The sequence below is a fragment of the Micropterus salmoides genome, unplaced genomic scaffold, assembly GCF_014851395.1.
Source record: "Micropterus salmoides isolate LMB-PRFRI ecotype aquatic unplaced genomic scaffold, ASM1485139v1 Ms_hic_scaffold_5, whole genome shotgun sequence".
NCBI lineage: Eukaryota > Metazoa > Chordata > Actinopteri > Centrarchiformes > Centrarchidae > Micropterus > Micropterus salmoides.
In genome coordinates, this window is record NW_024044237.1 from 13,415,793 (window position 1) to 13,442,742 (window position 26,950).

The 26,950-nt window shown below is 38.6% G+C and overlaps 1 protein-coding gene across 1 annotated transcript; it reads left to right on the forward strand.

Moving 5' to 3' along the window:
- The first annotated feature begins 239 nt into the window (after positions 1-239).
- Positions 240-10,629, forward strand: LOC119889327 (melanin-concentrating hormone receptor 2). The gene is made up of 2 exons (XM_038700248.1): positions 240-930; positions 3,101-10,629. The coding sequence occupies exons 1-2, from the start codon at positions 527-529 to the stop codon at positions 3,738-3,740; spliced, it is 1,044 nt and encodes a 347-aa protein (XP_038556176.1). The 5' UTR covers positions 240-526; the 3' UTR covers positions 3,741-10,629.
- Positions 10,630-26,950: the final 16,321 nt, after the last annotated feature.

A 26,950-nucleotide genomic window follows, 5' to 3' on the forward strand; every position in this document is an offset into this window, starting at 1 on the left:
GATTTGCTATAAATTGCAACTGCACCAAAACACATCACTGAAACAGTTTGTCTACTCTCTTCCTTAATTTAAATGTGTTATCAAGATGGAAAGTAGGCCAAGCTTTCCCTTTAGCTCCCTTTAAAGTGACTTATTTTCATTTTTTTTTGTCTAATTGCTTGACACATCGAATTATCTTTGAAGGGAGGGAACTAGTGTCCCCTGAGGCGCACACAGTGTTTGGTAAAGCGCACAGCGGATGCACACGGTCAATGGTCATATCTTAGTTTGCTTCCCGAGATCAACATGTTCCAGGGACTGACATTGTTTATATAGTCAGACTTGGTGATATTCTAAGTTTTCCTGTTTTAAATAATATAATTTTTGATAAGGAATCCACGCAGGGACGAACTCAAAGAAAGGCTACGCGCTCTTGGAGAGTGCGCGAGTTTTCTGCCCAAGTTTGGAGACCGGACGCCTGCTGGAGAGCGCTTGGCGCGCGTTGTGATTACAGCCACACAGAGGTGATTATTTTAAGGATCTAAAGATGAATGACACGGACATTTTTTGCAAAAACAACCAAACAGGCAACTTGACTGACCCGTCATGTCTGAAGCCAACCCCCTCAACTTACAGCCACATCGACATCACCACTTTCATGCACATATTCCCTTCAATTTATGGCATCCTGTGTTCAGTTGGAGTTATAGCCAATGGACTGGTCATCTACGCGGTGAAAGCGTGCAAGAAGAAAATGGTATCAGATATCTACGTGCTGAACTTGGCAATAGCCGACATGCTGTTCTTGCTTGTGATGCCCTTCAACATTCACCAGCTGGTGAGAGACAGACAGTGGGTGTTCGGAAACTTTATGTGTAAAGCGGTTGTGGTGGTGGATGTCAGCAACCAGTTTACCACAGTGGGAATTGTTACAGTGTTGTGCATTGATCGGTAAGTGTTACACCCATCCACGACACAGACTTTTATTGCTTTTCTTTTAAAAGGTAAGAGCTATTCTTTGAAGCACTGCAGTATCACACTTTGACGACAAAATCAAATGTTGCCTCATAACATGAATTTATTTATATGTAATTCAATAATAATAATAATAATAAATACGACAATTAAGGTAAAAGTTTAATTCCCCCCTATTAGCCCCTATTTCAGGTGCCATCATTTCAAAGTCACTAAACAGTACAATATCGCAATGACTGAGTTAATCATCTGTGCAACAGCCTATGAAGACACAATGTTCCCTGCATAAATAATGTATGTGTCATGTTTATGATCTGAACACAGTGATGACATCTAAATTAGTCTTTCTGCCAAGTGTTAGACTGATAAACATCTTCATTTGAAGGTAATCACCGGAGCAGGCGTTGTTCTCAGAGCTATAACGTCACACATCTTCAGTATAATAAACATAATGTGTTTCTGTAGAGCCAGTAATTGTGTTCTTATGAACAACACTACCTGTAGGGGGAAAATCTATTTATTGGCTCCATAACATTTTATTACTTTCATTTCTATCATTATCATTTTATCAATACTGTATTGGAGTATCTAGCCTTGACTTCACTATAACTCAACTTTATCCTTTCAAATAATACTTTTTTGAAAAGTTACAAAGGTTACAAAAACAGCCCTTTCAATAACTAATCTCCAACACCTTCAAAACAAGTTATGGCTGCAATGTCATGTTAAAAGGAGATTTAACTAATGATAACAAACAAATAAGAAAAATTACAAAAAGCAACCTAACTTTCGTGTTTAAAACCTTTCACATGGCTGGTCTATACAGCCTTGTTCTGTATAATCAAGACCACATTTGTAGTTGTTTATCTGAGTTTAGCAGCACAGTGTAGTCACAGTCAACAAGTTAACGTATATCAATATATCAATCGTATCTGTTGAAAACACATATGTCCGGTCACTGACAACTCAAACCTCTATCGCCAACAAAGACAGGGTTGTTTTAAGCAACACAGGAAAAAGTTATTTCTGGTAATTCCGCTTTATCTCAGGGCGCTGTGGAATTTCATTTCACGGCAGTTTTGTGGATATCAACGTGATCCTGTTCTCCAAATCACAGATGAGTTAAACATAAGTGCGAAACATTTGTTGAAGACTCACTTTACTCGTTGGGTGTGTTAATATTAGGTCCATACAGGGTTAGTATAGGGTCACAATGAATAAAACATTACAACGAGATACTTTCAATGTGGATGATGTCAAAAGAAACCCAAACCTTTTTCCTCTGATGCTGTTTCTCCTTACACCACAGTGAGATCCTGATTCTTCCTCTCTATAAACCTAAATATATATAGCCACACCACATCTACACCGACATCAAACATTTAGTGCACTGGAGTTCTGGCAGTCTGAAGCCTACGTTTTTGATCATATCAATATCTAACTTGGCTGATCTGCGGCAACACATCAGTCGGTCAGAGACAAGGTATTGAATTTCACTTTCTGATTCAACCATCACACCAAAAGTATATTTATTTAACTTCACGGGCAGCAGCTTCTGTTGAGGATCAGAATACTAAACTATTTATTTTATGGTCAAAGATAATTGCAATTTAGCAGGAAGTCCTGGAGAAAATTGCAAGAATGTCGCCCTCTAAATAGTTTATAGGCCTGTTAAATCTCACCAGACAGGCACTACACCAGAGTGACATCTAACATGTTGACAGAAACTGGAAATATGTAATTTAGTCTACTGAAGTGACACTTGGTGTGATAACAAAGTAGTTATTCATTTCCTGCAGATGTCCTAAAGACTGAGGTCAATTTTGACTAAAGCAGCCGAGTAGTTCCCCAAATTGAAACACAATCAAATGCAAAATCCAAATGGAAATGTCTTCATTTTCTTCTGATAAGTCACCCTGTCTCAATTATATTAATTTGTCACTGACTTCATCACTTTACTGAGCATGTAATATATTGAGTAGATCTCTGACATGGTACTTGGTTTCATCATTCCCCCTTACTGATTTGATTCTCTGAACTTGTCAGGGATGAAAATGACCTCTTAAAGCAAAACTAATGTTCTTTGCATGCACTTCAGCAAATTTGAAAGCAGTCCAGCTCTAAGAAAGTGACATCTTCCTCTTAGGTACATAGCTATTGTCCACCCCACCTCAGAGAAGAGGACCATCCAGTGGACCATCATCATCAACCTGCTGGTTTGGCTGGGCAGCTTGCTCCTCACCGTCCCGGTCATGATGTATGCCAAGGTTGTGCGCAGACAGCATTTGGAGGTGTGCATGATGTACCTGGATGGGCCCGAGGACATGTACTGGTACACTCTTTACCAGTCTATCCTGGGCTTTATCATCCCTCTCATCATCATTAGCACCTTCTACTCACTCACCCTCTACCACGTCTTCAGCTCCATCCGTCGTGTCAAACGTAAGCAGTCTGTTTGGGCTAAAAGAGCCACCAAGATGGTGCTCATGGTCATCGCCCTGTTCCTGATCTGCTGGTCACCCTACCACGTCATTCAGGTGATCAACCTGAGCAACAACACCCCGACTATTGCCTTCATCTATGCCTACAACATCAGTATCTGCCTCAGCTACTCCCACAGCTGCATCAACCCACTCATGTTGCTCATCTTCGCCCAGAATTACCGCGAGCGTCTTTGCTACAGAAACGTGCTGCACAGCACTCAGCACTCATCCAAGATCACGGTGGTCAAAACGGACGGTTCAAGTACGACCAATGATCCCAACTACCGCTGTACTGTCATTTAATCACAAAGATGTTTTGAATTGCGACCATACACACAAAACTGAGTATGAAGCTTGAGCAGCGATATCAAACATGACTAAAACTCATTCACATACTCACTCACTCACTCACATAATCATGCCAAAAAAAAATATATATATTACATATTACTCAGTGTTATTCATGGTAATATTGTTATTATTGTTATGTTATCCCGACCCTTTGGCGGCCACTGGTTTCGCCCTGGGAGGCTGACATTTGGCATGAAGGTGTGTGTTTGACTGTGTGTATTTGTGTTCATGCCAATTCGCTAAAAGGGGGGAGTGGTAATGGGAGTGGCCTATTGCAAAAAGGCACACAAAGCTCTGCCCACCCCATAGCAACCACAACTTTCTGTGTATGAGGCTTAATTTTGCAATGGAGGTCAAGTGTTTGAGAGGTTGTGTGTGTGAATGCATGAAGGTGCGGATGCATGCGTGTACATGGTGGCAGCTGTTGCGAATTCATGCTTGTTTTGTATTTATTTCCAATTTATTTTTGTCCTCCTACAACTTGGGAATGTTTGTGGCATCTGCTGGTGAGATATCAAAGTTTATTGTTTATTTTTTAAATAATCACTTCAAATCAAATAATATGCCAAATCATCATTGTGACAGTGTATTTTAATGTTGGTTTCACTGACAAGTTATATTCACTTTTTTTTATAAACTTCCTGTAAACAACTTTTGGAACTAGTTTTGTTTTACTCTCCATGTCAACATGCACACATTTGGTGAGGTTTGCTGATGCTAATATGCATCTGTAGTGAATAATACTACTAATGAGTTTCTCAAGTGTTTCAAAAACTATATCACAGAAAGTGCACCATTGATGAATTTCAGCAATGAGTAGCCAGTAACTTATGTACCATTAAGGAATGTTAGCAACAGCAGGAGTTTTTGAGCAAGCCCTGGCTTCATCCTTCTTAGTTTCTATAGTCAATACATAGAAAGTAAAATAACCTTTACTTTTCCTTTACCTGCTATTTTTTTCTGTCAACATCTAGATTAGAATGTATTGTTAATGCTGTGAAATCAGTAAGGACAATACAGAAAGACGATCAAACATTTGATGGCTGCAATTTGGCCATCTCCTACAGAAGTTGTGGATAAAAGAAGTTACAGACTTTTCTTATTAAGAAGACTTATTAAGCAGCCACATTTAACTGCAAAAAGGGGTTAATAAAGAGAGTGAACAACAATACTGAATACTGTCTTCATTACCGGGATGTTTTTTCCGATGTATTAACTGAACAACAGAGAAAAATATTCACCTATAGAAAACCCTTTGTACATGATTTTAAGCGATATATACACACACATGTTGAGGGCTTTATATCTCTGATTGATCATATGTAGTTTACAACAGCTGGTTTATTTTACAAACAGCGGTAGGTCCGCAGCAGTTTCTGTAAGTGCCACTGTTAGCTACCACTGCTAGTGTTCTGCTGATCACGGTCTGGAAATAAGAAAAATAATGTGACCCCCTAATGTGATCATGCTTTGAACTCTGAGAAGTAATAGCATTTCAATTATGTAAGCACAGAAGTGTTACACTTCATTTTTATAAAAGATATCAACCAGTTTTTCTTTCCTCAGCATTGCAACATAACTGTAATATAAGTCAAATGGTGTTATCTGTACATATTTGATTGACTTTGACTTGAATTTGACCCCCTGGTGTCATCATCTTTGCATTTGAAAGATTTATTTTAGAATTATATTGTAGTATAACTGTACAGATCCTTTGCTTAAATAACTTAAGGAAAACCTTGCAAATTAATGTAAAACTCACCTCATGGAAATGCTACTAATAGCAACTGTAACACAACAATGTTAAGATTCATAAACTATAAACTGCTGTATCTCACTAACAGATGCCAAAAACAGTAACAGTTGCCATGGCATCTCCTCTGCAGCGATGGCAGTTGCCACAAACAGCGGCAGGCCCTGACAGCTTGCACTATTTGAACCAGCCCCTGCTGTGTGCACAGCCAAACACTCACACACATACACATGTCTTCTCTACACCTACTTATTTTTTCATTTGTTAACTCATCCCAATTTCTCCTGTCCTCATTTATTGACAAAATTGTCTGTTGTTGCTAACCTGAACATTTATTGAATGATTTATTTCCTCTCCCCAGTCCCAACTGTGGTTAATGAACAAGTGCTGGTGGTGATGCAGCACCTCTGGCTCCGCCGTGGCTTCAGCAGGGGGGTTGTGGTCACCTGATGGCAGGGACTGGGTCCACTAGATTAAAAATACACTTATATTATACTTATACTTATATACTTATACTTATACAAATATTTCCCTGTCCCGACTGAGCTGGCTCACTCCTGTGGGTTTGGTATATTACATACATACATATATACAAAAGTATCTGCAACAGACCAGCACCTCCCAAGGGTCTGGGTATGTCCCTAAACAGATAACCATGTATAATTGTGTAACTAGCAGTCCCAACCCAGCTGACAGCTTCCTGAGTCCAAGTACCCCGGTGGTGCCATAGGTGATGCCCAGAGGCGCCAATTTCAGTGTTGCTATCACACTTCTGTAGTTTAGTTTAGATTACATTTCTGTTTTCTCTTTTTTTCTATTTGTCTTATACACACACACACACACACACACACACACACACACACACACACACACACACACACACACGTGCCCTGCATAACCATTCTTAGCAAAGGTAACTGGATTGCATATATCATCATATCTATTATTATATTTTGTAAACCTTTTTCCTCTGTATGTATTTTATATCTCTATTCCTGTCTGTGTTTATGTATTGTCCCTTTGCAACAACAAAACAAAAAAATAACAAAAGGTTTTCAACAGAAAATCTAAGGAAGAAGAAATTACTTCTACTGCTCAGAGGAAGGTGAGCAGGCTAAAAAGGAAAGCAACTGTCTCTGAGCCAAAATTGGAGGGAATATCAGCACTGACTTTCAGAGATGCACGGATGAGAATAGACTCAGATGTGGCTCTTTTTTCTTTTGGACTGGGAGCTTTGGTTAAACCTTTATCAACCGCAGGCTACGTCCCAGAGTCTTACTGGTCAGTGACAACACTGAAGTGAGATCTGTCACTGGCAAACATGAGCATGTTCAAGTGTGAAATGTTAAGATACTATTATTACCCAGCTTGATGCTGATGGAACATTTAGCTCCACACATTGTGACTTCTGCAATCACAATACTTTCTAATAAGGAACACTTAAGGGCTTATAAGTTGTTACCAATGTCTTTATTAATGGTTTATTAATAATATCCCAATGCTTTAAAGATCAGTTATAAACCATTAATAGAGCCACAGTTGTAAAAAAAAAAAAAAAAAAAAAAAAATCTAATTAGCTGTTTTTTAAAATCCTTTCTATGATGTAATAATGCAGTTATAAATATTGGTAATCCATTAATAAATTATCAAGGGTTTATCACTTTGTAATCAGCCTGCAGTTATTAATGATAATAAATTGTATAAAAATAGATCTGCCAAACCAGTCAGAGGTAGTTCACAACCTGGCAACCCAAAATGTTTCTTATTAATGGCTCAAAATAAAATCGTAAATGATTTATTAACCATTAAGAAAGCCATTAGTAACGAGTAAACCCTTTTATCCCAATAATCAAATAAGTCATTGTTTGGTAGAAGAAAGAACTAGAAACGCATGTGGTAATTTGATGGCTGTTAAACATTAGAGAAACACTTCACAGCTGATCCAAACAACAACATGTCGGATACGTGACTTGAAAGTCCCATGTCAGCTCACCCCGCAAGTCAAAAGTTCATTACTAACATAACTACATGCTGCCGACTCCTGTCTCGTACGAGTGTTTGCTAATGGCTATAGAATGGATGGCACATGCTGTACGGTTAGCACACTGTTTGACGAAACATGTTTATTTTGCTATTTCTAGTCTCAGACAGAACAGCTGATTTCTGTTTGTTTTAGACTCTAATTGCTGGAAAATGCACTGTAAAACACGAATGACTGCTTTACACCCAGTGTCTCACCAAAATAAAGACAAACAAGTGTCTTTCAGGCCATCGTGATAGGCCTGCGGTGGGGCAGTGGATGTACTATAATATTCATGGGCTGGTTTTTAAATAATATACATCAGTTAACACCACTGTCCTGTTATCATGTGGAGGTCAACTAAAAGAAAGGCATGAATACACATAGCATTGAAAAAGTAAACAGTGACAGGTTTGTTACTAGGGGATTTGGTGAAAGTGAAATAGTTATTAAAGTTGATGGTATATATTGATATTATATACTGATTTAGATGGTGTTAATTGTCTTAATTTGCAGGATACTGTTGTGGTGTTCTCCTGTTGTCGTATTTAATGTACAATGTCACCCATTGTGACTTTTGCTGTCTTTTTTATTCTCAATGCCAGACCAATCTGTATTCACTCAAACTGCTCAGGAGCCGCTATGAACTTTGGTGTTTGAAGTGAATTCTTTGTGACAAGGAGCATTTTTCATAATGAACAAATGTAATATTGCGTCTATAACACGGGCATTGTGAAGAACATGCCCTTGCATCTCTATCAAGTCATTTACCTGATTGAGCATTTGCATATTGAAAAGTGAGAGGCAATGTACACGAAAAAGATATTCTGTGATAAACTGTGTATACACAAATCACTTCTCCACAAGCAGAGGTTCATCACACTGTAATGTATGGTTCTTCTCTGTGTTATGTGCAAATATTGTAGGAATTGTTTTACTTTTATCGAGGCTGGATGCCAGGCTGGGAAAAGCAGGCCACTGGTTAACAGGGCCATAGGTTCACTCTTTGGAAATTAATTTACAGTAATTTTATAAAATGCAAAATTGTTTGGTAATATTCACCACCAATGCACAATATAAACTGAAGTGGTACAGCCTGGCTTCTTCATTTTTACCTGATTTTGAGGTTTGATTTACAGCCCTATGTCAAAATCTAGTTGTTGTTTTTTTTATGTTTAAAGGGGCACTCCGGTGATTCAGTGGTGCACCCACATAAAGACTCACAATCATATTACACTTCCCATAATGCAATCAATAGCATCTTCTGGTGAGACGATACAGTCTTTGTCAGTGTTTGGTACTGTTGACCTTCTTTGATGTTGAAGTGGTGGTTACTGTATTCACTGGCCAATGAAGTCCTTTAACGTGTATGTGGTTGTTGTAGTAACCTATGGTAAAACGCACATACAATAACTTATAATTAACCAATATATGGGTTATAACTGAATGTAAACATTGTTTGTAAAGATTCAGACAGATGTCATGTGGTATACATATATACATGCACTTGTTTCCCAAATGCTGTCAATGGAGAAGCTGCAGTTGTTCAGAGACGCCTTTAATTTTTATTTAAGTCATCAGGGCTCTTATTTCTTATTTTAACAACATGCAGAATACCTGGAGGAGATTCAGGATTTTAATCATTGATTGGTGCAGTGGTAATATTCAAGATTTATCTCTGACTGCCCTCACCCGCATCAAACAAAAACACTTGACTTTGCTATTTACAGTGTTTTTCATAAGCTGTTAAGTTATTTATGACTGTAGCAGGCTGCTGGGGCATGCCAAGTGAAGCAGTAGAAAGACTGCATAAAAATCAGGAGTACTGTCATTTATGTTGTTGTGGAAGTCTATTTGCCTGAGGTTTGTCAAATGTCGTGGTGCAAACTGCGGGTCTACGTGACCATTTGGAAGCAAAAGTCAGAGAGCTGACCACCGAAACAGTTTCAGAGTGACAATCATCAACTTAAGTGGCCCGGCATGAGACTTCTACCTCGACTGTGGTTCTTGATTCACATGTTAGCAACTGCAGATTCAGACTGCAGAGGATTTCATAAGCTGTATTAATTTTCCTCTGAAGTATCAATGTCGTCACAGCAGTTTTGTGAATGATAGATTTTCTTCTTCTTGTCATGAGGCCAAAATGCACTAGGAATTATGGATCCTCTGTGTAATTTGATTTGAAAGTTATGGACACAGTTGAACAAAATTAACATGGTGGCCGAAACTGTAGCTTTCAAATTTTTATTTCCTATTTAAGGAGATTGTCTTGAGAAAACCTTTGACAGTCCTTAATTTTCAGACTAGATGAGACTGACACAGCAAAAATGTCATATTGATGCGTAATCTTCCCTGTGAGGAAAACAAAACACATGCACATTTAAATATCGAACACTCCTGAATTACAGAGAGGGAGGTGTATGTGGTGTGATGCCTTTGTTTATTGCATCATTTTTATTTCAACTCTCATGAAGCCAAAACATTTGACAACAAAGAGTATTTGTATATTTATGGAGGAGGCGTGACTTGAATGAATAAACATGGAGCTAGGACCAGCAACCAGTTAGCTTAGCTGAGCATAAACACTGGAAATAGGGAGAAAATATACCTACCAGCATCTCTAAAGCTCACCGATTAACAATTTGTATAATGTTTGTGTAATTCACAGACCTGCTGTGACCATGAGGTTGTCAGACAACAAGTGGAGAAGATGCTAAGTAATCAGCTAGTTACGGCACGTGCACTAACCCCCATGTAAAAACACAGTATTTTAAACAAGATATAGCATGTTAATTAGTGACATAAAGTTGTTGGTAGGTGGATTTTTTAAACTGTGGGCAGAGAGAGTTTCCTCCGATTCCCCCTGGTCTTTATGGGAGATTTTCTTTTCTTAGTAAACTCATTTGAATCTCCACATTCAACCGTAACACGAATACATCTATAAATATAAGATAAAAACAGCTGATAAAGCAGGCAGGTAGCCCATGTACTGCATATAGTTAAATGTGTACATGTAAATTTTTTATGGAAACTACTTTTATTCTAAAATAAATATGTTCTCCATTGTGCACGGAGTGTGTGTGTTGACATTATTAAAGTTAAAAGAGTAACATTTGTGGTCCTACCCTCTTCTTCACCTTTACTAAGCAACACCTATTCTGCACCAAAAACACATTCCAGTCCTGATTCAATAAATCTTTGGACAGCAGTCCCTTTATGATCTGGCCAAACACATAAATCACATGATTTTCTCTTCACCTCTTCTTTCCACTGACTTCTCTTTCCTATCTTGGGGAAGCAGACTCCTCCGAGTCCCACTGGGGACAGCATAAATCAAATTATGGATTCTTTACACTCATGTCTCAGACCGGGAGAAAACTTTTTTTTTTTTGCTCCTACATTACAGGATGAGCCATCATCATGAGATCATAAAAGATGCACATCTGCCAAATTCACCGCTCTGCTGCTGAAACATTAAAGAAAAAAGCGGCATGTATGAGTAAGTGGGCCAGTTTTACAGAGCTTCACAGGTGCTCAGGTGGAGAGTAATAGCTGGTGAACCCACGCTGACTATAAAAACTTCACTTGTCAGCACTAAAATGCTGCGCTGGCACAGTGCTGTCGCAATAACGTTGATATTACACTTGAAAATATTGCCCTGTGGAAGAGGAAGTAGGGTGGCCTCTACTTAATTTCGGAGAGCTGCTCATCCACCGTCTCCACAGAAACGTCAGTCAAACATCACACACTCTCCCCCGCAACGCTGCTATTTCTATGTTGTCAACCTGTGTTGCCAAAGATGACTCACAGGTTATAATAACCATTTTGGGATGAGCTTTGAGAGCAAGGGTAACACTGGTTTATATTCTTAATTTTTCATGTTGTCAACAAAGGCCCAATTCACTCTTCTTTCAGTGACATTTGTTAAACACAACATTGTCCAGCTGTTTTAGGACATATTTCTACGTCTTTTTTTTTAAAGTGAAGCTTTTTATTCGTGACACATTTTTAAAGATTGACGTCTTGAGTAGTAAACAATGGGCTAAGATTGCACAGAAATCAGACAGTACTGAGAGGTATAGACAAAAACAAAGTGGGTTTTGGTCTTTGATACATTCCTTGGTTAAAATGGTGGAGGTGTACTCTTCCTTACTCCTCCCACTCCAGATATAGAAAGTCAGAAAGCATAAAGGTGGACAGCTCCGTTCACACCAAAAACACGTCGTCTTGCATGAGTGCATTTCAGTTAGCCAACTCAAGCAGAATATATTGTTTTGTGAATGTAAAAAATGTACAGCGTTGACGTTTGCCGCATGGCTCTAACCTTGACGAACCCCACAAGCCGTAATCATAACTTTCCCCCTGAGCCTTAGACGCAGAGCCTACAGGTGGTTGCTGGTGGGGTGGGGGGACTAACAGACTAAAAACACATAGATGCTAGCTTTGACTGACGTGCTTCTTAAGATTGAAGCACTGAAAACAAAATAAACCATATTACTGTAAATGAGGTGTAAAAACTTGGATAAAGCTTTTACATGCACTCCAAGAGTCTGATTACTCTATGTCATGTAAACACTAATCCATTTGAAAATGCTCCTTGAATTTCAAATGTAATCCTAATGCTTGCACATTGTTACTTAAAAGTTTACTTTCCATATTTAAAATGATAGTGAAATGATAAAATGTCTTCTGCTTTCTCCTCTTTCAGCTGGTAAACAATGAAATAGTGCGTTGCAGCCATCATCTGGTGAGGATCTGGTAATCAATTGACAATTTTGACAAACACGTCTGGACAGTTTGTGCTTGTTCTCTCTCAGCAGGTTCAAATTGAGTTCTGTCACCTCCAACTCTCTGTGATCCCTTCTTTATTGTGTTCAGTAGAGCCAAACACACAGTGCAGGTTTTCCTTTTGACACATTTAGGGTTTTATTGTTAGACGACTGCAGAACTGTGAATTAGTGAACTTGTCAGGGTTAATAATGCCACCATACCAAGGCCAACAGTAATACTTGAGCTGCTGCATTGATTCTCAGTCAAATCACTGCTTTATACTCATGGAGTCATCTGCCAACATAAAGACACAGTATGTGAAATACCTCTATTGTGTGATCATCTACGGGGGAAGAAAAAATGAGTGACCACAGAGAGAGCTGGAGGCTTCTTCACGTTGCTGCTACACAAAAGTACCCACCATGTTAGTGAAGGTCAACAGCCATTCCTTCGTGTTTTCAAAAAGCTTTGTTTCTCTCGCCTACACTATAATGGTGTGTTGTCAAATTGTGGTGAGTGTTTTTAAAAAACAAACAAACTGTTTTCAAGTGTTTAAAACAGCAGTTGTGGTTGGAGGGCCTATAAGGACAGAAAAATATATTTTTTTATCTCCATTAGTGTGGCACTGAGATAAAGCCCTAAATAATATACAATTGATCATTAATCAGATTTCAGCAATACTGTTCTGGGTCTTTAAAAACCTTTCAGAAATCTGTATTGTCCACATTTTGTCTATATTTGAGCACACACTCAGACATCTGTTCTACCAGTTCTTCAGAATTTGAAAACCCACATTCCAGCTCTCTGTTAGAGCATCCAAGAGACTGTCTTGTGATGTTGTTTGGAGTCTTTCCCTCCTCAAATGTTCCCAAAGATGTTCGATGGGGTTGAGGTCTTGTGACTGCTGACAGAAAGCCATGCGATTGAACACTTGTTGCCTTTCCTTGGACTTTCACTTGGCCTGGCAGAGAGCTCTGATGCATGTTTAGGCTTTTGTCTTGTTGGAAAACAATCCACTGCAACACTATTTTAAGTCAAGAGGGACTTTACTGCATGCCTTTGCAGGACAGAGCAGCACATCTCTTTGGTCGGTGTGGAGATGATCCTTTGCAAGTCGCCAACTCTGAATAAAAAAAACATCCTTCTCCCGTACTTCCTTTACAATGTTTGGTTATCAGCACTGTTGCATTAACCTAAGTTTCAAATTTTTTTCTTCTTTAAAAAAGGACATTCTTTTAAATCTCGTCATCTTTTGACTGCCTTAAAAGGAGCATGGTGTTCTTAAGTCAGTGGGCTTTGTATCACCTTCAATTTTGGACGCAGATGTTGTTCCAGCTCAGGAAAGTTTGTTAAAATAAAAATCACTCCAAAGTATCATGCCCTCTAAAAGAATTTAGAATGTGGCACTGAGATGATTTTTTGTCAGTCAGGAGAGCAACTTGGCTCCACTGAACATGTTACAAACATGCAATGGAACTCCCAAGTCAAATTAGTAATGGGGGACAGAGCGTTTGCTGTCAGGGCCCCGAGGCTCTGGAACAGCCTGCCCGAGGAAATCAGGTCAGCTGAGTCAGTGAACTCTTTTAAGTCCCTTCTTAAAACATACTTTTATAGGAGAGCCTTTCCCAATCTTATTTGACTTTATTTTATCCCTTTTATTTTATTGTATTTTACTAATTTTATATTTATCTTAAACGTGTATTATAGTCTTTTCAATGTTTTGATGCTTTTATCTTGTATTGTTTTTGTATTATTGTCTCTTGGGTATTATTGTCTTTACACTTGTTAAAGCACTTTGTAATTTGTTTTTGAAAAGTGCTCTACAAATAAAGATTATTATTATTATTATTAATGATAACAAGGATGAATGTTAATTTGGTAAATAATTAATAAATCTGAATAAAGCAGCGTGTTAAGTGTTTCTTGTGAGCAAAACAAAAAAATGAATTCCCTTGCTTTTTCACTTCCTCTCCCTCTCACCTTCAGTTATCCAATCCTTCTATTTGAGTCAGTGCACAGTGATGAATGACAAAAGACACACAGGTCAGACAGGTCGCAGTTGATGACATGAAAGACATACTGACACTATAGTGTTAATAGTAACAAAGTAACACATATTCCAAGAGCTGTGGAAGCTATTGATAATCGATCTATAATTAAAATGACTGGCAAAACAGATCGGCCCAGCAGAATATCAGAGGATGATTTTCAGTTACAGTAAATTAGAACTTTTGGACCTAAATAATTATATTTATTGACTTGAATTAGTCACTCAAACACAGCAGGGAAAGTGAAACAAGTTGAAAATAGAGAAGTAAAGAAAGCATACGTAGGCTTGATATGCAAGGAAGTTACTGCCTTCTATTGTTTGCACCAAAGACGTAACATAAACCTCTTTACTGTAATAATAACAAAGCTCACAGGCAAAGTGTGATCATTAAAGTGATAAAAACCTCTTTCATTGTGCCCAAAATTAAAAATACTCTGAGGGTAAATGTGTGATCGCCTCTTAGTAGTTGATAGAAAACGTTATTGTGGGATTAGAAGAGGAAACTGACAAAGCTGCTGGTATGTGGTTAATTGTATGCATCAATGATCCTCACAGAAAGCGTTGTGCATTGAACTTGGCTCGTAAACTTGAAAGCGCTAAGTTATGCCCTCCGCTCACTCAGACATAATGACCGCCCTTGTACTGACAAACATCGTCCTCCAGGCCTCGCCCAAAATTAATCTGCAGTTGGGAAGCAAAGCCTGTATATCCATGTATGTCTTTGTTGAAAAGTCAACAGCGAGCTGCCCAGCAGTCTTTTAAGGAAAGGTCAAGCAAACAAGGTTAATAGATACATCATGGCCCACTATAAACAAAGAGTACATTCAACATGGTGCTGTTGTGTTTCTCTCTATAGCAGATGGTATTAATCACTTTATAAAGCTTTTGGAATTTTCTCTGTGACCTTGAGTGCAGTGCAGTTTCATGTGCTACGTGATTTAGTGCAACATTTTAAAACATCTTTTATCTTCTAAATATCAAAGTACTTTGTGTATATATAAATCAGCCTATATATATATATATATATATATATATATATATATAGGCTGATTATCAGCATTTCCTACAGAACAGAACATGGCTGAGAAGATGTTTGATATGACTTCGTGGAGTGAGCTAAAACTGTATCAGATGCAATAGTCTCTGGAGTTTTCTTCACAAATGTAATTATTTAAATGGACACATGAAAACACCTCTGCTAACCTAGGCAGAACGAAGGGTGTTGTGGGCATAAGCAAATTGACTGGTTGATTCATTGGAAGACAGGTTCGAAACTGAGCCAAAAAAACCCAAACATAAACGTTTCTATGTACATAAGTATAAAAGAAACACCCACGTAAATATATCTGTGTATGTTAGCCTATTTCAACCCATAAGTCCATGCATCAATTCTATTTTTATGAAAGACAACTGGAGGATGTTAAGCAAATGCAGAGACTGATGTTAGAGTAGTGGCGTGACAAGTTTCTGTGGATGTTTAATACTTTTTTCTGCCATGCAAACTTTAAACTATTGGAAATGACTGTAGATCTAGTAGTGGATTTATCAGGATTTGTAAATGCTGTCTAACGAGGGTTAATAGTTATTTGGGAAGAATATGGGATGGACTCTTAGTCTAAACTGGGAAAAATCTGTGTAAAGTAGGCTAACGTTAGAATCTTCATTAGAAATCTCCCCATCTGGTTTTTAATACCAATTTATTTTCCAAATCTGTCTTTTGAACTTCCAGAATAAATATACTAAATCGACCTTGATTAGATAATGTTTAATCAGCCTGCTGGTTTCAAGGTCAAGAATGAACTTTCAACGCTAATTTTTACTGTAAAGAAATTGTCCTCGCCACAGAAGCTCCCCAGTTAAAAAGTTTGTTGCCATCGACTGCACACACTCAGTTAAGAATGAACATCTTACGAGTACAAATGCTTCTGTGTCTGTTATCTGTCCACCCCCTGAGTAAAGTCATCTGCAAAACACCCACAAATTAGCTAATAGCTAACCGCTATATCACACATCTACCCCCATAAACCCACATTGGCACAACTACTGAAAATGATTTGTCTCATATCCCGAAGGTGTTGGAAGGATCCTCCTCAATTTGTCATCCGGCATCAGTGGCTCACCAGAACATCTCCACCTGCTTCAAACACATTAGCTAACATGCACTTATTGACGCCACTGAATCTAGTTAAGTGATTCTCAGTCTCAATGAGCAGCGGCGGGCCTTCCAGTCATCGAGCAGCACTGTGTGGGATGGTAATGTGGGGTGAAATAACTGAGATTGAATATTGATCAGGTGCCTGTGTACAGCCCTGAGGCACCTCATCACCTAATCACTTCCACACTTGTTCTGTCTCCTTCTGAGCGCGGCTGATGACAGAGGATGCAACCGTGCTGCGCGACGTGTGATTTGTGACGTGTCATAATTCAGTGCGCACACACACACACACACACACACACACACACACACACACACACACACACACACACACTCACACTCACACACACACACACTCACCGACTCACAAACCAGTTAGGAGTGTTAGATTAGGTTACTTTCAAGCGCTGATTCAGATGCATCATAACTTAATTGTTTTGATCAGCTATTTTGAGGATGTTGTGAGATGTGGATTAAATAGCGGGGGTTGGGGGTGCTTGAGTGTACTGAAGCTGAAATGAGTTAGCCTAAACCCAGTTCCAGCCACTGAATCCAGCCTTTTTTGCTGCACAAGTTTAATTGAACTGTGTCAGCAGTGTTAAAAAAAAAGTGGTGCTGAGGCTGAAAAAGAGTGTGTCTGAGAGGAATATTGATTAGCTGCTCCTGGTGGAAAGGATCCTCCTCATCACACTTCCTTGCAACACCTCCCACAGGGCATCCATCTTAATGTGATATGACAACCCTCAGCCATATCAAAACTAAATCTGGACATCGATTTCGACATTCAATTTCAGCGCTGAAAAACACTTTTCCGCTTTCATATACACAGCCAGACGCTGAGGTGTTTGTCTTGCTGAGAGGGACTCCTGCTGAGTCCTTACACAGTGCGCACTGGAAGCCCAGGCATTTGCTGCCAATAAATACATATTTCTCAAAGTATCTTGCTGTTGTTTGTGTTCTGTTTTCTATTAAACTGTATATTGTCTGACCACCACACAATAGATTTAAAGCAAGAGCTTACAACAATGAAAAGGTCAACTTCTGTTAGTCCGCAGCAGCACTAGCAACTGAGGATATGTAATTTAATACTGTTTACTTCAGAAAGCAAGTTAATTTGCATGAATAATTCCCAAGTAGTTGTGGTTGTAGCCTACTTGCCAGAGAACAGACTGTGCCGCTTAAAGAGGAGAATACGGTTTAAGCTATTGGCTCAGAGCTCAGGAGGCAATAAAAGACCACAAGCGAGAGTTTTGGCAGCAAAAACCAGTAGACCAGTTTTAATAGGTGCAGACGGTCGGCGCACAAATCTGCCCTGAAGTTTAAAGAATAAATACGGCCAGCGGTAATGACACGGCCAAGGCTGGTGTGCTCATGTGGACCGCAGTACATCATGTGGTATACAGACTGTTAACCACACATCATTCAAACAGCCTTGGGAAGCTGATGGTATGTGTGTGCAGGTTCAGCTGTGCTGAACTTGTGCCGCAGTAAATGTAGGTGTCAGTAGGCGCATTACTCTTGTGATGTTTTTGGTGGAATGTAATGTAATTTTTATCTGTGAAAACTAATTTTTTTTGAGAACTTAATATAAAATTAGTTTGTTTCTAGCCTGGCTGGTGCATTTGCGATCAATTGGACTTCTACAAGGTTTAACAGAAGCCAGTAAGAGTTTTCTTAGTCTACAGCTGAGCATGTAATCCTTAAAGTGAAAATGTTAAAACTGCCAAAACCTATTACATTCAGTGAAGTTCACACATTAAAGCAGATATATTTAAAACGTTCAGGGCTATAGGAGAACATTATTTTTTACTGAGTATATTTTATGTCTTACTTTTGTCTTTTGTGCACTTCATGGTGTAGAGAGGCGCTATATGCAGTAAATAGACCTATTCACAGATTCCAGGGTTTTACTTTTCACATACACAAACAATATATAAGATCACTATCAGAAAGACGTGTGCAATGACTGATACTTATAAGGATACAAGTACAAATAAGAATTAGACAAATAAATATGAAGGATATATAGTCAAATATTTTAAAAACTTTCAGTATTTAAAAGTGTAAAAAGTTCATATGTCACAAACTATACTACACACTTTTATTTTACTAACTTTACTGCGTACATTCAAACAAACAATGGGTAACATGATGGATAAGTTGAGGTTCAGTCTTGATGTTGGAAAAAGCAGTTGAGAAAAACTTTCTACCATAAGGTCCATTTAGTAGCTCTCAATCATATCACATGGTCTTAATCAACAGGTGTGCTCAGTTTCGCACAGACCTTCTCGCCCATGTTGACTTAAAAGTTATGACAGCTGGCCATGCTAAATCTGCTGATAAAGATCATGTGATATGGTTGAAAGCTCCAGAACAGCCGCTAAATTTACCTCGTATTGACACTGTTTTCTCATATGATCAATGAGACATAAATTGTAATATAATTTACAAATAAGTGAGGTGAAGTTATGTGAACTTGCAGCATGTAAAGTGAAGATCAGGACTGTAGTCTTCATGATTAGCAGAGTGTCTGTAAATGTTCATGTGAATGTCTTTGTGCAGTTCTACATGTGCTTCTGCTTCTTTTTTTTTATGAAAGTATGTGCACAGTGTATCCCTTCTGAAAATTAATTAAAGATTAGCAGATGTGATTCTCTATCTACTGTAGAAGCAAATGTTCATTGTATGATAACTGACAATTTTAATACGGTGGTAAACCGTGAAAACCCTCATTTCTAGGTTGCCACAGTGTTTCGGCATCTGTCCCACACCAAAAAAGAATGACTCAGTTCATACAGCTCTCAGCTACAGTAGCTATTAGTCCATGACTTCACTAAAACCAAACACAAAAGAAGTGTGATTAAATTGCCTTGTAGAAACATATATTAACGTGGGCGATTAACAAATGTGCAGCACTAAAGTGCACCCTCTTTAGTTAGGAAGAAGTCAGCGGTATTGAAGAACCCGTTTCTCACTAATATGATTAAATAAGACTTTTGGCAGCTGCATACGTTATGTAAGCTTGCCTTGATGATATATAGAGAAATGATGTGATTATGAGCATACGGTTGTGTAGATAGGATTCCATATTTCATGCTATATAAAGCTTAAACTCTATGGTACATGAAGTGCATAAGGAACTCTTATTGCACTTCACTTTCAGCTGGTTTCAGGGTGCCATTAGCTGATCCCTTCATGGTGGAGTCTGACATGATTAATATTCTGGAAAGACGGCCATTACAGCTTGTTAATTAACACGATTCAAGGCCTTTAGAAAGCTTTACTTCTACACTTTAATTCTCACATATTTCTGAAGAGACGGAACATCTAAATTTGTGTGTTTAGGCCTCCCAGAGACCTACAGTAAGAGGTCTGAATGAAGGAGATACAGTATGTGTTTGTATCTGAGGTAGTGTGTAGTACAACTTCCTCCAGCTCTAAGATCATGCAGACCACGTACACACTGTACCTCACTCGCAAAGATTATTATTATTTCACTTTAAGCGATGTACCGATTTTTAGGACACCTTAAATATAATGATAAATAAGGCAATATTATGTACCAGGGATTGCTCCGGCACAAAAAATTGAGTCGGTGACCTGAGGTGAACGAATGAATAGCAGAAACATAGTATGTTGTCATGACATTGATGAAGAAACTGTATTTAATGTAGATCGGATGTGGATAATACCTGATCTGCTAACAAAGGATAGTATCCTCGGTTACTTTTGAGGGAATAATTGGAATTTTTGCAAAATATACTTAATTGCTATCTTGCAGAGTTTGATGAGAAGATAAGCATCACTCTCATGTAGGTTGCTCTGTACAATAAACATGAAGAGCCAGTAGCAACACCACGCTAGGTTAGTTGGAAACGGGGAAACAGGTAGCCTGAAGTTAACCCACACTAAGAGTCTGCAGCCATGCTAGAGGCTCTGTGAGGCTTAGGTACAGTGGTGAGTTTAGCTAAATGCTAACGTCAGCATGCTAACATTCTCACAATGATAGTTTTTTTTTTTGGTTTTACTTTGGTACTATTATTGCAAGTATGTGGTAAAATTACACAACTCTCAGTACAAATCTCCAGACTCATCACACTTGTAACACAGCCAGTCTTTCATTCAAACCAAACAACCATTGATTCAAACTATAAGTTTCTTGTGACATGTCATGAGAACATATGGTTTAATCACCAGAACAGAAAATAATGATATCTTTTGAGTTTAGTCATTTTAACTATCAGTGAATCTATTAACAAACAATGCAAGATGCATATTTCATATCACCTTAGAAGTGCTGAAAGTAGTACGCTGCAGTATATTGTAAAAGACAGATTACACAGTTTTCACATTAGGCGTCACTTACATTATCCAACATTTACAGAATCTATCATTTCCATAATATCTACCCTATATGTAATCAAGTTGTGATCAATGTAGACGTCCTCTGCACTCTCTGATGCAAGAAACAAACTTATATTTTACTCTATTGCAACATATAGGTTTGTCTAATCAAATGTAACTCTGAGTCTGTCCTCTCTGACAGCGGCCCTGCCCACCTCTCTGAGTCTGTCCTCTCTGACGGGGGCCCTGCCCACCTCTCTGAGTCTGTCCTCTCTGACGGCGGCCCTGCCCACCTCTCTGAGTCTGTCTTCTATGACGGGGGCCCTGCCCACCTCTCTGAGCCTGTCCACAAGCTCTCTGATCAATTCCACGGGCTTGCTGTCTATTCTGCTCCATGCTGAAAGGAATTCCTGGTGTTCACACCACCTTTCACAGTATATGCCATGGTTACCAATTGAGTTTACCACCACGTGAAATTAGCAATGTAATTATGGATGGTAATCATGTAGTTTAGTTTACAGTATTGTATTGTACATACTGTAATCTTTAACATGGTCCTTTGAAACTCTATTTGTTACCTAGAGCACTAAGCTACTTGCACTAAGGTTGTAGGTTTGAATCTCACTGAGGTGACATACAGTGAACATGTCATGCCTTAGGGTGGTGATTCTGAAGTTCTGAATCTGAATATATCAGGAAAATGAAAACAATACATACATCTATTGAAGTGTACCTTGGGTCTAGCCATGTGCCAACCATCGTCTTCTCTGACCACAACCCCCTGGTGTTCTTGACTCGAACACAAAATAGCAACCAGCGTCTCATGCGCTGGTCCCTATTACTGCAGGACTTTAATATTGAGGTTTGTTACAAAAAGGGTTTAGAAAATGTTATGGCTGATGCTCTCTCTAGGTCTCATTGAATCAAACCTTTTTCTTAAGAGGAAAATGTTTGATCTTGGGTGGGGAGGTGTTATGACCCTGGGGTCATATTTTGTTGTTTGTTTATCTCTCCTGGCACTGTCAGCTGTTCTCCATTAGAGTGTGTGTGTGAGTGTATGCAGGTACTGGAGAACAGGTGGACACACTGGATTGGTCCGGTTGAGCTGATTGGAGCCTCCTGATTGGGCACCTGGATGACAGCAGCCATCTTAAGCCCTACTGACAGGAACTCTCCCCCTCTCTCTGCCATTCCCAACCTGCCTGAGGACTGTGTGTTATGTCTGTGTTTATTGTACATAGTGAACGGTTGTGACTATATTCAACTTAGATTGTAAGTAGTTTATCGTAGTCCTTCTGATTGTCTTATGACAACCTGTTTTTGTTGGCTTTGCCATTTTTGTTGCTATGAAGCCATTTCCTTTGTCATAGCTATATTGTGTCAGCTACTAGCAGTGAGTAGGAGTGAGAAGCCCTTTTTTTTGTTTGCACCGTTTTCTCCTGTTTTTGGACTTAGAAGCCTAGTTTTAGAGCTTTGTTTTTTCTTTACCTTTTGGTTTTGGGTTTAGGAAAGATTAAGTTTTTCTTAGTGTTTTTGTTGTTGTTTTGGGCACTGCTCATCTCCGACGTATAATAAAAACTGCTAAATTGTATTTGTTGTGTGCTGGCCTTATTTGGGAATGGGAAGAGTGGGAGGCCACACATTTATGTTACATCCAGGACACCCCTAGACCTTGGGACGTAACACTATATTCAGCAAATGTTTCAGCAATGATCAATTAGAAACAATGGAAGTGATAGTAAAATATATTTTAACAATAGAGAAGAAAATCTTAAACATTTCGCATGTACTTTGTGTGAACATAATGTATTTCAATCCGAAACATGTTTTTGTTGTAGAGAGTTAATGTCAGATGTACTTATAGTTGTGGAAAAGTAAATTTTTGATGTGTTTTTTGTACTACGAGCGGTGAAATATTACGACATAGTTGTGTGAATAGTACCATAGCGACAGAAAAAAAAGAACATGCTCGTAGTACAGTATAATGTTTACTATGCTCACCATCTCAGTTTAGCATTTTAGCATGCTAACATTTGCAACTTAGCACTTAACACAAAGTACAAAGTGCAAACTACCTGAAAAACTACAGGAATATTGTTAGTTCTGCAAGTGTTTAGCATAAACCAAGGTATTGGACAAATTTGACCTGCTGGTGCCACTAAATGAAACATAAGGGGAGAATGTTTTTACAATTTATCCTGACGGTGAACATAAATAGTTCTTGAGATACTTATCGGTATAACAAACAAAGTTTAAATAGAACAAGTTGTTGTTTTACAGGAAGTTATGTACTGGTGCTATAGATCGGGTGCAGTGACCTCTGATTCACCATGAGGTCGTCAGGAAACCAGCAGACTGTCAATACGATTTTTCTAAATGTGTCAAACAATTTTTTAAGGATTCTACATTGGCTTACAGTATGCATATTCTCTAGAGGCTAATCTGAACCATAACGAACACATGTCCAACTTTAATAACCATTCATCTAGCCTTAACCATAGCTCTAATAAAAACAGAAACCAGTTTACAATGTGACAAATGCAACTGTGGTAACACAATTTGTCTGTAAAACACCCCGTTAACTGGCTTAAATGTAGAATTTGTACTCGTAAGTGACCTAGTTCAGAGACACACACACACATACATCCTGCTCTTCTTGTCGAGCACCTTGAAAGCACTATAAATATATATGGCGCAGATAAATATTCCAGCTAAAAGTGGGTGACATGCAATTAGCTCTTGTGTGATTCTGTCTTTAAAGCAGAGCCACTTGAGTGAATTATGGTCGGCCTGAAAAGCTCTCTCCTTCAACTTAGCCCTGTGACACGCTCCTGTGACTGAAGTGCCAGCAGATTAAGAGCAGTGCCGCGAGTTTTGTGCTTTGGCCATAATCCTTCTTGCCATTAATTAAATTGGGCTCTGATTCAATCACTGCTTTTCAGGTAATTGCAGAAACTCATTCAATTACACCATCAACCAATCAGGTCCACAAGAAAAGGCACAAAGCTCAGATATTATGACATCATTTGATGCCTGTGCCTGTCTTGTCAAAGAGGAGGCCGTTGTCGGCTCATGTAGTGGATCATGTGTCAAAACTAAAGAATAAAAATCTCATCATTATCTTCAGACCAGCTAAAAACACAAATAAGACGCAGTTCTTCTCATGTAAAAGCAAACGAGAAGGCGCACGCCACTTCAAAGATCAAGCCTTGTAATCTTTTTCCCAAGTACTTCAAAGATTTATATTTCTAGCAACTTCTGTATGTGTCAATAACTCCCTCGCACGCCTCTAGCTGCTATGAAAGAGTGGCTTTAACACACAACATGAAAAGGCGAGGAGCTGAGTACTGCCATGTGATGCGTGTTTCTCCAAGTTAGTTGACGCAGATGTGACGTCGCCCGCTACTGAATGGGCGCCTTTGACAGTTTGAGGGGGGTTAGGTTGCTACTCAGAAAAGCATCAATAAAATCAGCTGCAGTTTGTGCCAGTGGGACTAACTGCACTATCTGGAGGCTGACATGGTTTTTCCCTCGTGGAGAACCACAGGAACTTTTCCCATTCAACGTTTAAATACCTCACTTATTAGAATTTGTTAGTTTTTTTAAACTGCAAGTGTCTTTTTTAAATTTATTTTACTTTAATGTATGCAAAAGATCAAAATTCTTCTGTTTATGTAACTTTTTATTTATTGATCTTTTTTGTTGTCTTTGAATTGAATTGGGTGTATCTGTTGTGGGGTTTTTATTCCAGGGTGACTAATAGGAAAGCATTTCTGTGCTTGCTGAAACACTGTAACCATATTTGTGTATATGATTTGTTCAACTAACTTGTGTTATTTCAGTTATCTTGTATTTCCCCACTTCAAATCCAGTGGATCGAGCTTGAGCTCAGAGTGAGACACCTTCAGGAAAGAGAGGCCTTTCTTCTCGAGTGTCACTGCAAACAGTGGCCCCACCTTGCTATTTAACTGCGTGGATCTAACTCAGCTGCTCAGGCAAGGATTAAAACAACTTTGTGAAATCCTGAACACATACAGTATGTATGTCAGACAATGCTGGGCTGCGAGGACACGTAATGGGGGCCTAAACCTTGATCATTGCCTGAGGAGACCAGCCTGGCGTGGTGTCACATGGTTTGGAGGCTGTCTATGGCAATAATACATGACTTATATGCTTTAATTTCATTCACATTTTAGACTCTCAGAGTAGACAGAAATCCTTGTCTAACTGCATTACCCTAAGGTGGAGATCAGACAGAGGAAAGTATTTACCTCTGATGAAGAAGACTTGAAGGAGGTGACCGCCTTTTAGTTGACATTACAAACAAAGAGCTTGACCTGGGATAAAAAGAATGAAGTTATTCTGAAAACCATGTAGGCTGTGTTCAGGGATGGGCAGCATTTATGATACATGTATTTGAAATCCAAAATAGGATTTTGCATTGTATTTGATAGGGCCAAACAGATTAAAATGGCTTCACATTTTGCATCAAATACCTTAGTGATATGTATTTGGATTTTAAAAATACTGTAAAATAATTTATGGGATGACATCATGAAAATGCTGCCTCCGGTTGGTATCAATAACCTAACCCTAGCCCAGACTTGTTGAGATCAGAACAGAAAATTGATCCAGACCCAAAGAAGGTGGTCAAGGTGAGAAAGGTGTAGTTTTTCTACGGAAGCCCTAAGCAGCCAACGATTCAAATATTTTTACTGTTTTGTTATTTCAAGATCACGAGAAAATTATCCCGTTATCACGGGAAAATGGAGTCAAAAAAAATATTTGAATGGATGGCCTCTTAGGGCTTCTGTAGTTTCATTTTCACATTACATTTATTCATTTAGCTGAGGCTTTTATCCAAAGCAACTTACAATTGCTATATGTCAAAGGTCTCACACCTCTAGAGCAACTAGGAGTTAAGTGTCTTACTCAGGGACACATTGGTGGATGTGTCACAGTGGGAAGTTGAACCCCTGTCTCCCACAACAATGGCATGCATCTTACCCACTGCACCATCACCACGCCAACTTTAGCATAAATTGCTAAAGTTTAGTTAAGTTTTGGTGCTTGTTTTAGTAGGCTAGGCTAAATCATTAACCAATTTACATAATGTCCTAGCTAATAGTTTTACCTGAGTAGCAGCCCTCACAGTTAAAATTAGTTTGCTACTTCCAGCCTATGTTAAGGTTTTATTGGTTGTGCATTAAGTTAAGTTAACCATTAAACTGTTGTTTACTTTAAAACTAACCTTCATATGGGTGATCACGGGCATATGTAAAATATCTGTTAACTGGTTGAATATCGCATGAGAAAAGCTGCTGCTCTCAAACAATGTCCACTTAATCAGCTGAGGCAGTGTACTGGTGAAGGGACTGCTCAAATAATTTTTTGATACATAGTGTGGCTTTTGTATTTTGTAGTTTATTTTGATACACTTAAAATATAAGTATTAAATTTTGGTGTATTTTTCCCCATCTCTGGCTGCGTTTAAATGCTGTTTGTGGGATTATATATTTAATACTATAAATGCATGCATATATTGAACTATACAGTATGTTGTAGTACATCGCCTTGAACACTTTTCAGCCCATCTTGGCTTTATTTCCATCCTAGAAAGCTTGAAACTTTTACTTTGACCAGCTAGGTTGGGGTTGGGTCCTTGGTACTATTTCTGTTTAAGTGTCTCGAGAAGAAACAGCTATTTAAAAAAAAAAAAAAACAGGAGCACATTTGACAATTAGTTAAAAACTACAAATTCTTTTATGGCAATGATCAGTATTTGCTGACACTCTGTTTATACAGTCCACGCCAAAAGTATTGCAACGGTAAGGCAAATTCCTTTGTTTTTGTTGTTCACTGAAGACATTTGTGTTTAAGATCAAAAGATGAGTATGAGACAAGAGTTCAGAATTTCAGCTTTTATTTCCTGGTATTCACATCTAGATGTGTTAAACTACTTAGGACATATCACCATTTGTATTAGACCACAGGTGAACAAAAGTAATGGAACAAATAATCTTAGAGTAAATAACATTTATAATTTGGTGACATAACCCTTGCGTGGAGT

What these genes read in the sequence shown, in the direction of transcription:
- LOC119889327 (XM_038700248.1), top strand. Translation starts at nt 527, where the DNA reads ATGAATGACACGGACATTTTTTGCAAAAACAACCAAACAGGCAACTTG. An exon ending in ACAGTGTTGTGCATTGATCG is followed by an intron (nt 931 to 3,100) that starts GTAAGTGTTACA and finishes TCTTCCTCTTAG; the next exon opens with GTACATAGCTATTGTCCACC.